The sequence below is a fragment of the Furipterus horrens genome, unplaced genomic scaffold (genome assembly GCF_987537825.1).
Source record: "Furipterus horrens unplaced genomic scaffold, mFurHor1.1.pri manual_scaffold_12, whole genome shotgun sequence".
Lineage (NCBI taxonomy): Eukaryota > Metazoa > Chordata > Mammalia > Chiroptera > Furipteridae > Furipterus > Furipterus horrens.
The window spans coordinates 72,094,822-72,108,163 of record NW_028327182.1 but is presented as its reverse complement, the minus strand read 5'-3'; the positions used below and the strand labels follow the sequence as shown (position 1 = coordinate 72,108,163).

General features: G+C 46.8%; 1 protein-coding gene across 1 annotated transcript in view; it reads right to left on the bottom strand.

Moving 5' to 3' along the window:
* Positions 1-696: 696 nt before the first annotated feature.
* Positions 697-13,342, bottom strand: part of TFDP1 (transcription factor Dp-1) — a 42,288-nt gene continuing 29,642 nt past the window's right edge. The window contains exons 5-12 of the mRNA XM_090258006.1: positions 10,453-10,574; positions 9,117-9,282; positions 8,535-8,678; positions 8,015-8,083; positions 5,869-6,020; positions 5,213-5,379; positions 4,041-4,119; positions 697-893 (exon numbers count right to left, since the gene is read on the bottom strand). Of these exons, the coding sequence (XP_090114132.1) occupies positions 755-893; positions 4,041-4,119; positions 5,213-5,379; positions 5,869-6,020; positions 8,015-8,083; positions 8,535-8,678; positions 9,117-9,282; positions 10,453-10,574 (1,038 nt within the window). The 3' untranslated portion in view covers positions 697-754. The remainder of the gene's footprint in view (positions 894-4,040; positions 4,120-5,212; positions 5,380-5,868; positions 6,021-8,014; positions 8,084-8,534; positions 8,679-9,116; positions 9,283-10,452; positions 10,575-13,342) is intronic.

Below are 13,342 nucleotides of genomic sequence, written 5' to 3'. Positions count from 1 at the left end.
GCAAATTTTACCATAAGCAATATACCATTCCAAGCCTTCCAGACAGTTTTCATAGCTGCATCAGCATGGCAGTAAACTTACTAAACAAAACAAAAACAAACACAAAAAAAGAACTTTGGAATATGCTGCAACATAGACCAAAAAAAAAAGGAAGAGAGAAAAAGTATGAACTTTATGGAATCACACAGTCAACATAATTTAAGGGAAAATAAATTCATGAGATTTATGGTGCTTAATGTTGAAAAGCAGAGCTTTGCCATTTGCTCGGTTCTGTGGACGCCACATAATTGAACAAATCACACTGGTCCTGGAGCCTCCCATTCCGCCAGCAGGTGGCGCCATTCACAGCACACTGCAAATAAATGGCATTCGGGGTGGTCTCCACAGGATATTTTCGTTGATGTAGATGGAGTACAACTTCTTCAGCAAACTCATCAAAAAGTGTTAAGGGGCAAAAGGAACTTTAAATGTGAAAAAAAAAAACAAATAAAAACACACAATCCTAAAAAGTAAATCAAAGCCCTGCGTCAGCACTCTGGAATCAACACACACCGCAGGCCATCTTCAAAGACCCTACGGAAAACAACCCTTGCTTGCTTATCAGAGGTGCATGTCAAATTCATTAGCTTACCAATATCTTCTTGGGAAGAGAACAAAAAGAAACAGAAAAGCCCACATTAAAAAAGTTTCTCTTCCCTAAATATGTTTTCCTGAAGCTGAACTTGAGGGGGAGCAGTGCCCGTGAATGGAAACATCAGTCTTCGTCATCGTACTCCTCATCTTCATCATCATCCTCCCCAACGTAGGACACGGGAGTCTCCACCCTGGACCCGCTGTACTGTGACCCACTGGAGCTTGTGGCCAGCATCCCGTCCGCACCGTTGGTCAAGTCACTGCAAGGGTAGGAAGTGACACGAGGGGGTCAGTGGTGCAACTCTACAGCCACGCCAGACAGGCCAGCGTTTCAGGGAGCCACGGGTAGCTTCAATGATACAAACAAAATGGAAAGTTTCGCACATCTACGATACAGAGTCCCAACACTGCTATTAGTTTCACCCTTTTCATGTCCTCTTCCAGCTTTGTCCTCTTGAACATGACAAGTAAAACGAGGGAAAAACTATCAAGGCTACAATATTTAGTCTTTCCTCCCATTTATTACTACATCAGAAACAAAGTCCCAAAGTGCACAAACTGGAAAACCATTACATCCTTCTTTCTAGTCCTTTTAACTTATGAATTTCTTGATCTTGAGGAAGGAGGCAGAAATGATTAGGAAAAAGGAGCCCAAGAATTACATGGGACCCTTCAAAGCAATGCTCCCTGGACAGCAGGGTGTGGGAGGGCACACAACAAATTGTGTATGGGTACAGGTGTGTGTATATGTGTGCACATGTGCGTACATGTCCATGTGGTGTGCATGTTATTGTGCTGTATGTACCTGTGCAATGGTGTGTGCATGTATTTATGCATATACAGCATGTGTGCATGAATACATATGTAAATAATGTCCTTAGGTCCTCCCTCAGTTCCTCTGGGGTCTGCAGAGTGCCCAGGAAGCTGAGCTGTGACAGGTGACTCTCTCACAGATGCTCTCTCTGGAACCTATATTTCTAGGAAAGTTCCATGGACCCTACCGCCTTCTACAGTTCCGTGAAACAGCATTTGCTAAAAATCAGTGGGATGACCTTGGGCAGGGCCCACAGGCCCAAAGGAGCAGGGTAGAGCTGCAGGGCTGGGCTGCACAGCACTAAACACCAGTCCTTGGGTGGATGTCTGCATTATGCTCCCAGGAATCCCAACCAGGAACATGTGAAAATCTTTGGTTGTCACAACTAAGGGGGTGGGTACTGGCATCAGAAGCCGAAGGTGCTACCAAATAGCCCACAAGGCAGAGGACAGTGCCCATGACAGAGTTGTCTGGCCCAAAATGCGGATAGTGCCACAGGCAAGACCCTGGCCTAAAACAGTGAGAGGTTTTAAGAGCTGGGATCCTGGTGAGACCCCTGGGTTCAGCCACCACCCAGAATCCCAGCACAAAGTGAATCAGACACAAAGAGTAAATTATCGTCCCAGGGCACCAATAGGTGATGGCCTATGCAACCACATGGAGGAGGGACAAGTGCGCCTTTCCACTGTGAGTTATAACTTGCTCGAGTTATGATCAAATGTAATTTCAATTTCTTAAGATTTGAGTTGAACAGCAAGAAAATGTAGTTTCTTTAAGAAACATCAAGTATGGAAGGGATGCCAACCTAGAATTTAAAATTCGATAGAGAGCATCCAGCTTCTGGACTCTGAGAATACCTCCTGTAACTACATGGAGGCTTGGAGTCATCCCAAGAGAAGTGTCACACAGTAAATCCATTTAAAGGTAACAGAAGTGAGAGGGTCAGAACTACATTGGAGATGTGATCACTGAACACTTGAAAAAGAGGGCGTTTAGGGCGCACAAAATGATTGGGTAACAAGTATTGTTCTACTTTAACAATACGGATCAAGGACCTAAAAAGTTTACAGCAGCACAGAAACCTACCCCAAGCCAGAGCTGCAATATATTCCAACATTAAGAAATATTTTTATGAACATAAAACCATATGCATATTATTTTAATACCTTTTACTGGTATTTATTAACCCTGTTCAATAAAAACTATTAAATATTGTATTCTTTGACAAAGTAATTCCACGTCTGGAGAATCCAGCCTAACGGAACAAGTCAGGATGCTCACTGCAGCTCTCCTTACAACTGGGAATCACCTAAATGTCCAACAACAGAAGGTCGTTCAGTAATTATCATGCCTTCATAAAATACCACCCCGTGCCACCATTAACGTTGGCTTTTCTTCTGAAATGGTAATGGCTTTGCGTCCCTCATTATAAAACCTGACACGAGTCTCTGAAAATGTAATCAATAAGATGAAATGTCACTAAGGTGAAATTTAGAAAATACCCAAATTCCACCTCTTGGAATAACTGATGTTTGGTATTTTATAGACTGACCTCTACAAACACACAGAGCAGGAGGGTTAGAAGTAAAAATTGAGCTGACCTCTGTCAAGACCTGACCTCGTGCCAGACACCCTACAAGGACGTGACTGCTTCACAAAGCCCTGCAGCAGCAGCAGATCAATGACTAACCCATCACCAGGCCTATCTGCCGGGAGCCGCCAGGCTGCAGAGCCTGGGTCCTCCCCCACAGCTGACTCCAGGCTACCACACCTACACTGCCCAAGCACGGCTTCCTCAGGGCCACACTATGGCCTCGTCTGCGTCACACAGAAACCCAGAGCACCCTGTTCAATGGCCACAGAACACTGCATCAGAGGTGTGTGCACAATGTCAGTTATTAGATCGACTCCATTTTGTTGGACCTCCAGGCTGCTAATTCATCATATTTTAAGAAATTAAACATTTATTAATACTTAGGATTAATAAAGTCATAAGTATAACATGATATAAAAAGTTAATAAAACCATTGTTCTGTCAATACTTCATGCTGAAATTATCTTCTATTTATCTTTAAAAACTAAGAGAAGGACTTAGGGATGACGTAATTCTCTGTGGGATCACTAGTCAAAGGTCTAATACCCAATGATCTAAACAATAAAGCTTCAGTAACAGAAAAAATACATACAATGACAAGTAAAGAGAAAAAAGCAGGGAACAAAATTATATATGTAATTTTAACCTCAAGTGTGTTAAAAGAAACAAACAAAAAAAAAGATTGAGAAATACTGTCAGGCTGTCAGCAGTGGGGTTTGGGGGCAGGGTGTTGGCCCCATTTTTCACTGCATGTGACTTTAAAAAATAAAGCCCATTTATTCCTTTCAATTTCTAGGGTGAAGAAACCAATAAGAAAGCTCCTTTCTATACACGCGACAAACTCTGGGTGTGTGAAATGTCCTCAGGTCAGGGAGAGAGGGGGTCCCACTGTCTGAACAGTGGAATCCAAGTCGTTTATATGAAAGCTGGGGGGGCTTCCTGTTGCCACGTGACAAGGTGGCCCCCTGCCCACCCACCCCAGCCCAGAACTGCAGTCACCTGGCAGAAAGCCTTGTGCCATTAGAGGTCGAAACCGATGAGGTGATGAATACACTGCTGAGTGATCCCTGAGCCATTTCTGAAAAGAGAAAGAAGATAAAGCAAATGTCACGGAGCAGAGACCACAAGACACAGAAGCACTCGTGCAGAAGCAAGAGGGCCAGGGGCCTGGACACCTCTGATCTGCACCAGGCCACCTGCCAAAAAGCAGCCTGCTCATCCAGCGCATGGCCACAGGGCCAGTCCTTGGTAGGAAGGCACAGAGTCCTTAATTTACATGTAGTCACCAATGACAACAAAGCTGGGCCACTGAAACTTAATGCCGTCGGAAAGCAGAAAGCAGGAACGGAGAGGGAGGAAAGACCAATGTCTGCTCCGTCCTGGACGCAGCAGTCTGCACCAAGAACAGGGTGAAAGGCGGAGGACTTCAGTGATGCGTCGGCGCGGGTGTCCCGGCAGGCCGGCTGCTGCAGTCTGGAGGGCAGGAAGGAGCCAGTTTCACTGGACGATCTAAGGTCAGACGCCCGCTTGTTCCGGACAGCTCGGCAGCCCTGGGTCCAATCCAACGCTACGGCTAGTGGGGAACAAATCCACACCACAACGTGGGGCAGCGATGGCAGCTTTTTCTCCCCACAGAGCCCCTTTCCATCTGTGGGCAGGATCTTTCCTAGCAAAGAAGTCACCAGAACGAAAGACAGAGAACCTGAGCAAGAGCTCACCAAGCAAATGCTTCCATGCTCTGGCTGTCAGTAACTGGCACAGAACATCAATATTCTTGGTTAACTTTACTGCAGTGACCAATCAACTATCTCAGGGGAAATGTCCACACCTATTAGACCCCTCAAAGAATTTCCATCTCTTCTTTTTGGGGGCTCTACCTGGAAGGTGAAATCATGATTTAACACCCTTATCATCTAAGGTGCATGGGCAAACCCACAAAATGCCACTTATGAGCTCCACTGACCACACATCCCAGTGGGTGAGGGCCCCGCCAGATGGACATCCTGCCTACAGAACCCTGTGGTCCCCAAACCACCTCACTCCCCGCTGGACCTTGCTCTTGGTGCTGCACACTTGAGCCAACCTCAGCAGAAGAGGGCCAGATGCCTGGGGGTAGGGGAACTGTCCTCACTCTAGCCACTCAGCCACCAGAGTCACCAGGGCTGACTGACCTGTCACATAGGGTTCCAGTGCTTTTGGCACCAAACTCCTTGCCATTTTCAGGTCTTCAGCAGAGCAGCTTCCGGATTCCAGCCCGTAGGCCATACCCATGCGCTTGAGCACTTCTATGTCATCATGGATTTCAAACGTGTTGTCAAAATTGAACAGATATTCGAATCTGGAGGAGAAAGTCCCTGTTAGAAAAGTGCTGTCTTCAAGACGGAGACAGTGTGCTTGGTTCAGGAGTCCAGGCCCTTCCTCCGGTGCCCGCTCATCTCTGGTATCTGCAGAATTCATCAACTCAGGAACAATGACCCAAGAGACATGGGCAGCATCGCTAATCAGAGTCTACACTCTGTGGGCACCTCCCTGGCACACAGGCTGGTCCACCTGCCCCACAGGTAGCCTGAACCCCATAAACTAGCTGCACTATGTTGAAACAACTATCCTAACAACAATCCTAACAGTGTAATTTATTTTCCTTTTAAAAGAGAGATGCATAAAATTAGGAAAAGGAGAGGTAAATTTCTAAATTAATTATGCCAAGAGATTGTATTAATAACTACAGATACTTATGTAAGTTAACCAGCCATTAATAGCACTATGGCATTCTTCATTCCTGACTTGAGTCATAGCTGAGGCCAAGGGGCCAATGCCTGCTACCTACTTATCATTAGAAATGCTGCAGTCGATGACGGTCTTCTTGCTGGTGTTCACGATGATGAAAGGCAGGTGGATGACAGAGTTGGGCGGGGGTGGCCGGTTGGCCTGCTCCTCTGCCTGGCGGTTTCTCTGCACCAGATTCTTGAAGGCAATTTGCTAAAAAAGATGAGCAATCAGCACACCATTCATACCAGTTGCCGCCAAACCTAACACCTTCTTCTAACCCCGCAAGACAGCAAGAGGGTGTGGGCCCTCTCTTGGAGAGCAGAGAAAACAGCTGAGGGGCTGAAGGCCCCAGTGAGCCGTCAGCCAAGGGAACACATCCTGAAAAACCTGCAGAGAACTGAGACTGCAGATATGTGGGCACTCAAGCCATTTAGACAGAAACATCCCTGCAGAGAAGAATGAAGGGAAACTCATCGATGCTTAAGGTTACGGGTGAGTGCCCACACCTGTCCCATCCATGCCTCATGGCCTTAGAAGACAGACGTTGAGTTGTGGACCTGTAGCTTCCCGGGAAAGCAGAAATGTTTGATGGCCCTGCTGGTAAACGGTGTCTCCTCTGGGGATATGGGTCCTCAGGCCTAACACCTGAAAGCCAGGGCCTTGGGCCCTGAAATGACATTTACCTTTGAAATGATTTTCTTGCTACTAATGTAAAGGCAGAGGATTCCCTTCCTCACCAGCCAGCCTTCTGCCAAGCTGCCTAGTGCTGGGACCCAGGAGCTCAAGGCTTAGTGGGAGAGTGGCAGCAACTTGTGTTTGTTTGTTTTTTTTAAGTAGTCACCACGTGCTATAAATGCAGAAAAAGGGAACAATTTACTCTAAAGCAGGGAACTGAGCATAAGAACTTGGAAGTCGGGAGGGGCCACAGGCCAAAGCAACCTCCCCTCCCAGCAAGGGACCATTTACTTGCCCTTCCATTTCCCAAGTCCCCTCTGCCCACCTTGGCTCTGTGACCACTTCGCTCCCTGCCAAAGCACCCCCTCAGCTGGTCACCCACGGAGAAGGTCCTAGACGCCTTTTTTAAGGGCAATAGAGTAACCGAACCTAGGGTAAGGCACCCCCATGCTGAGCATACCTGGCTTGGGCAAGACACACAACCTTTGCATTGGTCCCCAAGCTCCAGTGGATGCTGGGGCAGATGTCCCAAGCCCCACAGTGACCCCTCCTGGCTTCTTCCCATGTTTTGAGATCTCCTAACCTCAGCAGCTAGGCCTGTCCTCAGACCCCTACACTTCCTCCCAAGGGTTCCACTTGCTGTCACAGCTTCTAACACCCCCGACAGTCTGGTTTTTGGATACATGTTCCCAGGGCTCCCCAATAGCCTCCAACCTGACCACAGGGCCCATGGCCTTGCTGCCCTTGGGGTCCACAAACATCTCAATAATTTGCTGCTAAGCCAACCTTCCCTTTCCTGACCAACCACCATTTCTGCTGGCAGCTGGCCCCCAAACCCCATGCGGTGACCCCAGCATGGTGCTCCTCTGTCCAGGGACCAGCCAGTCCCCCTCCACCAAGATCCTTACACATGCGTTTGGGTATTTACTTCTTTCCCAGAACATTCAGCCCCAGATCCCTACCGGGGTGAGGCTGATGCCCAGGGATATCTCTGCAGGCCCAGGGGATGGCAACATAGCTCAGTATCCACATGTGTCCGAGAGGACAGGGAATGGGTGCACTGCCACGTGTTCTCTGACTATGCGTGCCGACCTCTGACCAGGCACTGCAAAGACCCAGCTCAGGCTCACTCTGTGTCTCGCACCCGAGTCTGGGGTCTGGTACTCAGCACACTCTTACACACCACAGAGGACTTTCACATGTTCCTGCCTAAAGGGACATCCCTCCTGCCATTTAGACACTGTGATAAGGGATGCACATGCTGACATGGTCACACTCACACAGGCATGCTCATATACTCTCTCTCTATGACCACAAGGCCCATGTCCACGAGAGTTCATGTCAATAACATATGCACAGAATGAGCCCAGTGAATATTTATAATAGTTGCATCCAAAATCTCAAAGTAGAGATTTTGCTGACCATGTAGGAATAGAATGAACTGCAAGATATTGCTATTGAAAAAAAACTCAATAGAGAATTAGAAGATATTAAAACTACCTTGCCTCCAAATATAAGTAATTCATTACCTGTAGAATAAGTTCTTGAAGTTGAGACTGTTTCTGTTTTATTCTTTCAATTCTTCTTTGTCTCTCTACCTTCAAAAAGAAACCATCAATACAAGAAGTCATCACAATTTATTTAATAGAGCAAAGTTTAAAAACCCATATCAATACAATGTCATCTAAGTAGGCTCTTGCAGAAAATGTTTTCCCTGAATCTAATGGTGGGGAAACAGGCCAATCTAGTCCATAGCATGTGCGACAAGACACAGGCCAGTCTTCCTTTGATCCCAAATCTATATATACTTCTCCTGTCTTCTCTCATTTTCTGCATATGGCTATTTAGTTTAAAAATCCCACAAGCTCAGAATCAGGTGGGAAAGGACGGACCTGATCAGAGACTCGGATATAGGACAAACCTGTCCACCTGGTCAGACCAGGCACAGACAGCACAAGACCCCTAGCAGGCACCCATGCTGCAAACAGAAACATCTGTTCCGGGGCAACTCTACATGGACACATGGAACACAGAAGGTTAGCAGTGTACCTCTAAATTCTGACATTCCTGAGCTGAGTTGGTGGGCAGACCGATCCATTTAATTTCCTTCTTCTCCTTGGAGATGATGTTCATGGCCATTAGCACATTTAAGGCATCATAGACTCGCCGTCTTATGTTCTTCTGGTCATAAGCCTGGGGAAGATGAAGCGGGAGATTTCCAAACAATCCAGGATGGCTCTCAGATCAATGTTAAACATTAGATCCTGAACATACTCAAGAAAGTGCACCGTCAACTTGCCTCATGCAGTATAAACCCATGGCAGCAGCTGCTGGCATCACACCTAACACATCCCCAATGAACCGGCCGGTGCTAATCAGGCAGCCGAGCCAGGCCAGAGGGCAGTTCTGTAAGGGAAGTTGCCCAACAGGCAGAGCCAGAGTGCATGCACAAAAATATTTAGGGATGATGGGCATCATATGCACAAAAGGATCAGGGAAGATTCCTCTGTACTGTTCTCGGAACTTGTCTGTATGTTTGATGCTGTTTCAAATAAAAACAGAGTGGGCTGTGCAGTGCTGGTGTGTTCCGCTACTCCTGGTCTCTCCCAGGCCCGTGCCGTACACACTTACGGATTCATTTGGTAAGATGTGATTATCAGCAGCACTGAACTCTGCAACCAGCTCGTCAGCCACCTCGTTATATGACGTGGTTCCCTTCCTCTGCACCTTCTCACAGACCTTCATGGAGAAGTGCCTGAGGCCCTTACCGTTCTTCTCTCCTTTCCTGTTGCGTTTCCTTCAAAAATACAAAGGAAAAGTAACCGCTTTAGCACTCTGAGAGCCAGCCCTGAATTAAGACATACGTTTACCTAGGAGGGCTACCAAACGACACAAGGGCCCCGAGTCCCGCGGGTGCTGGAGCTCATGCAAACAGTCTACAGGGGAACCTGTAGAGTACACTCAGCACCATCCATGGGTGTCCACTGTTCCCTTTCTTTAAAGGCCAGAACTCACATTAGTATCTTCAACTCCCAGAAAAAAACTGGGCATACACCCAAAGGGATAGGACCCAGTACGTATCTGATGGGTATCGATACACTGAACACTGCTTCTTAAACAGATGCTGACCGACGTCAGGAATTATGAAAGTTTTACTACAAACCTAGGACTTTCTTGGGCAAATAAATATGAGTGGCTAACAGACAAAGTGAGGCGAAGACCTTGACAGCAGACTGTGCTTCAGATAGGGGTGAACCCAAATGCCTGAACTTTTCAAGTCACCACATCCAGGAAAGGGTCGTTCTGAGCTTCTAACTGGATGAAATTTGGGGACTGATGATTTTTGCTTGAGAACCAATACAGACATGATTCTACAGCTTTGTTTTCGTTAGTTTTTAAAGAAAGTCACACAGCTGACCTTCAAGTAAAATCATTTTCAAATCGGCTCACTTTAGTGGAAGGAAGGATCAAAGAAACGGTGGTGGGGGCCACCCAATGGGAACACCACCATGAAATGGCGAAGTTACATTTAGGTGCAGTGGGTGAAGCTGCTGTGAGAGCCATCACATTTGTACATTATTTCCTAAAAGCTACTTTCCGGTGCAGACAATGGACCAAGTTGCCACTGTGCTAAAAAGCCAGCTCCCTCCTCTTCTTCCGCCAAGAGCTGACCACATCTTACAGTGCAGCGTATCCATCATCCCAACTACAGGGGGGCAGCTCTCCCGCCCGTCGCAGTATAACCATCACCGCCCAGAACTACAGGGGGCAGCTCTCCTGCCCTTCAGAGTGTAGCCATCACTCCGAAACTACGCCCCCACAGCCTGACCTCCTTTACGAGGAAAAGCATGCCTCCGCGACACCTCTCTTATGGGCACACGTTGGACATTTTCAGTCAACTCGCAGGACGACCAGCCCCGATGACCACAGAGAGCTAGGGGGTTACAATTCTAGGCAATGTGCTCACCCGGCAGACCAAGGTGAGGGGTCTGAAGGCTGGTTCTGTGAGACAAAGTGAGTGTTAGGGGTGTGTGGGCTTCCTACCACGATAGTGTTTGGCGCTGCAGGTCTCTGAGGCGTACCAATTACCTACAGTCAAAAAAGACAATTCAGAACACAATCAGAAATCTCCCACATATGACACTGCCATTTTATCATTTCTCATTATCTACAGCCACTGTTGAATTTTATTAACTGCAAATATCAGAAAAAACAATGACAATGTGAGTAACCCAACAGCTGACCCTTTGAACTATGGACAATATGGCCACACCTATTCTGAACATGTCTTTTATGTCCCTTCATCAACCTCAGGCATCTTCTCCAGTTAAACGAAAGCAGCAGGAAACATCAGACAACACACATGAGCCCAAGAGAACAGCGCGCACGTCCAGGGAGCATGTGAGCCTCGGTGAGTCATGTTTACTTATGGGACATGTAGATCGCATGTCCCAGGTACAGAATTCTGTGAAGGACTCAGCACATTTCTGTTTTTCCTCTTGCCCTTTTTGCTTCCCTTTTAATGATATAGAGGAGGATAAAAATCTGTCCTTCAGTGGTGCTAAAATGAGGCCAGTAAACAAACAGAAAACAGCGCTCAGAACAAACGGAGCACAGGGTGAGACTCCAGTGCCCCCATCAGCTTGTCCATGTGCGGGAAGCCCATCCCAATGGTGGTTTCGTGGGGGGAAACCCAGGCACCCCAAACAGCACAGGGTAGAGGAAAGAGGAGGTTAGCACTGGGAGCAAAGGCAAGGGGACTCACTGCCCACAGGACAGCCCAGGACCAGCACAGCTCTTAGAGTGGCAAGGCTGACATGCCCCTCGTTGGCTATCTGAGCATCTAACATCCGTCTCTTCACCAAAGGAAGGGAAACCATACTTTGTCTCTTGACAACAAGCACTTAGAACTTTGGCCCCATCGATTAATATTCAAATATTAACATCGGGTGTGACACAAAGACACTGCCTTGCACAGCAAATAAAATTCCAACTTCTCTGGCAAATTCTGTATGATCTCGCTTATATGTGAAATCTAAAAGAATAAATAAACAAACAAAATAGAACAAAAAAACACCCAAGCTCAGAGGTAGAGGGTGGGCAAAATGGGTGAAGGGGGTCACAAGGTACAAACTTCCAGCCATAAAATTAGGAAGTCACGGGGATGTAATATACAGCACAGTGACTATAGTTAATAATAATGTATTGCATATTTGAAAGTTGCTAACAGTAAATCTTAAGAGCTCTCATCACAAGAATAAATTTTCTAACCATGTATGGTGACAGATGTTAACTAGACTTATTCTAGTGATCACTTCACAGTGTATACAAATATCGCATCATTATGTTGTACACCTGAAATTAATATAATGTTGTATGTCAATTGTAGCTCTATAAAAAGTAACATAAAATTTCAATTTTCCAAGATCTTGCTGTGTGACTCTCTCTACACTGATTAAACTGACCCAGGAAATTATTCAGAAACACTATTTCTCAGTTACTACACAGCAAAGTGCCTCAGTGACCTCAGGTCATCGAACATGTTAACATCAGGCAACCAAACACTAGGCCGGTCTCACCTGAGGGCACTGGGCAAACTACGGCCTTAGGGACTTGCTGTGGCCTCCACATAGCTATTTTAAGCTGGACACTCCCTCTGGTCCCCTTCTTAGTGGGATAAGTGTGTTACCTGCCACGGCCCTAGGACAGCTGACCTGGCACTTTGTAAATTATCCCTAAGCCCAGGTCACCTGTCAAAGTTAATGATCCACAAACCATGGAAAGAAAAATAGCTCAACTGAATTTCATTCTTTTAATTCATATTTCCAATGATAAGAGCTTCTTCACAGTGTTTTCCAAACTATAGATCACCTTCATTTGAAACCCAGGAAATCAAATCAGCAAATTTTCTGAAATATGAAACAGGATAGAAGAGAGAACAAAACCTCCCAGAAGGGAGGACTGCCTTGTGAAACTTTTGTTTTTGTTAGGTGCATGCGTACGTTTCCCATTTACGGGGCGCTGGGTAACGATGGCGAATGCGCACCTGCTGAGGCTCATGGTCCAGTTTGGGAAACACAGAGACCAGTCACTCACAGCACTCACCCAGCACATTTCCTTGGGCCCGGCCGGTTACCGTCTCAGGACAGCAGATTTAGGACGCCAGCACGCCCCACGGGGTGGGCACCGTGAGACTCACCCCTGTGCTGCAGCTCTGCTCAGCAGAGGGCTCCCTAACTCCGGGGTCAGCGTCCCAATGGATACTCGGTCTGGGCCCTAAGCCAAGTGCCCTCTCTACCATCCTCTCCCTAAGCTGAGCCTCTTCCTTAGTTCAGTGGTTCTGCAATGAGAACAGAAAGCCAGAGAGCCAGGCACACAGCAAGTGCTCAATAACTGTTCACTGTGAGAACAGCCCTCCTAGACGACAGGACAGGTAAGCAAGGAGGGCTCCTTGCATCCACTCGCCATCACCCACACACTCGTGGAAGAGTGGGGGCCACCAACACCTGCGGGCTTGCTCTTTGCTTTTTTATTTTCACTATTTTACACAGAAATTTTGCCCTGTGAGCAATGTCTCCTGCTGCGAGCTGAATACCCAGGCCACAGATTAGGGGAAGTGGGAAGACCTCACAAGCCCCAGGTGAGATTTTCACTCACATAAGAAGCAGCTCCATCTCTCATATCAGAAGCAGCCAATCCTCTAATTTCTAATCCTTTCATATGTAAAGTTTTAAAAGACATTTGCAATGTGTAAGCTTTCATTCACAGTACTAGGATTTTGCAAAGAATGAATTACCATTACTAGCTCCACCCAAAATAGCTTGATTCAAATCAGTGAGTTAACTTTCAGACTGACA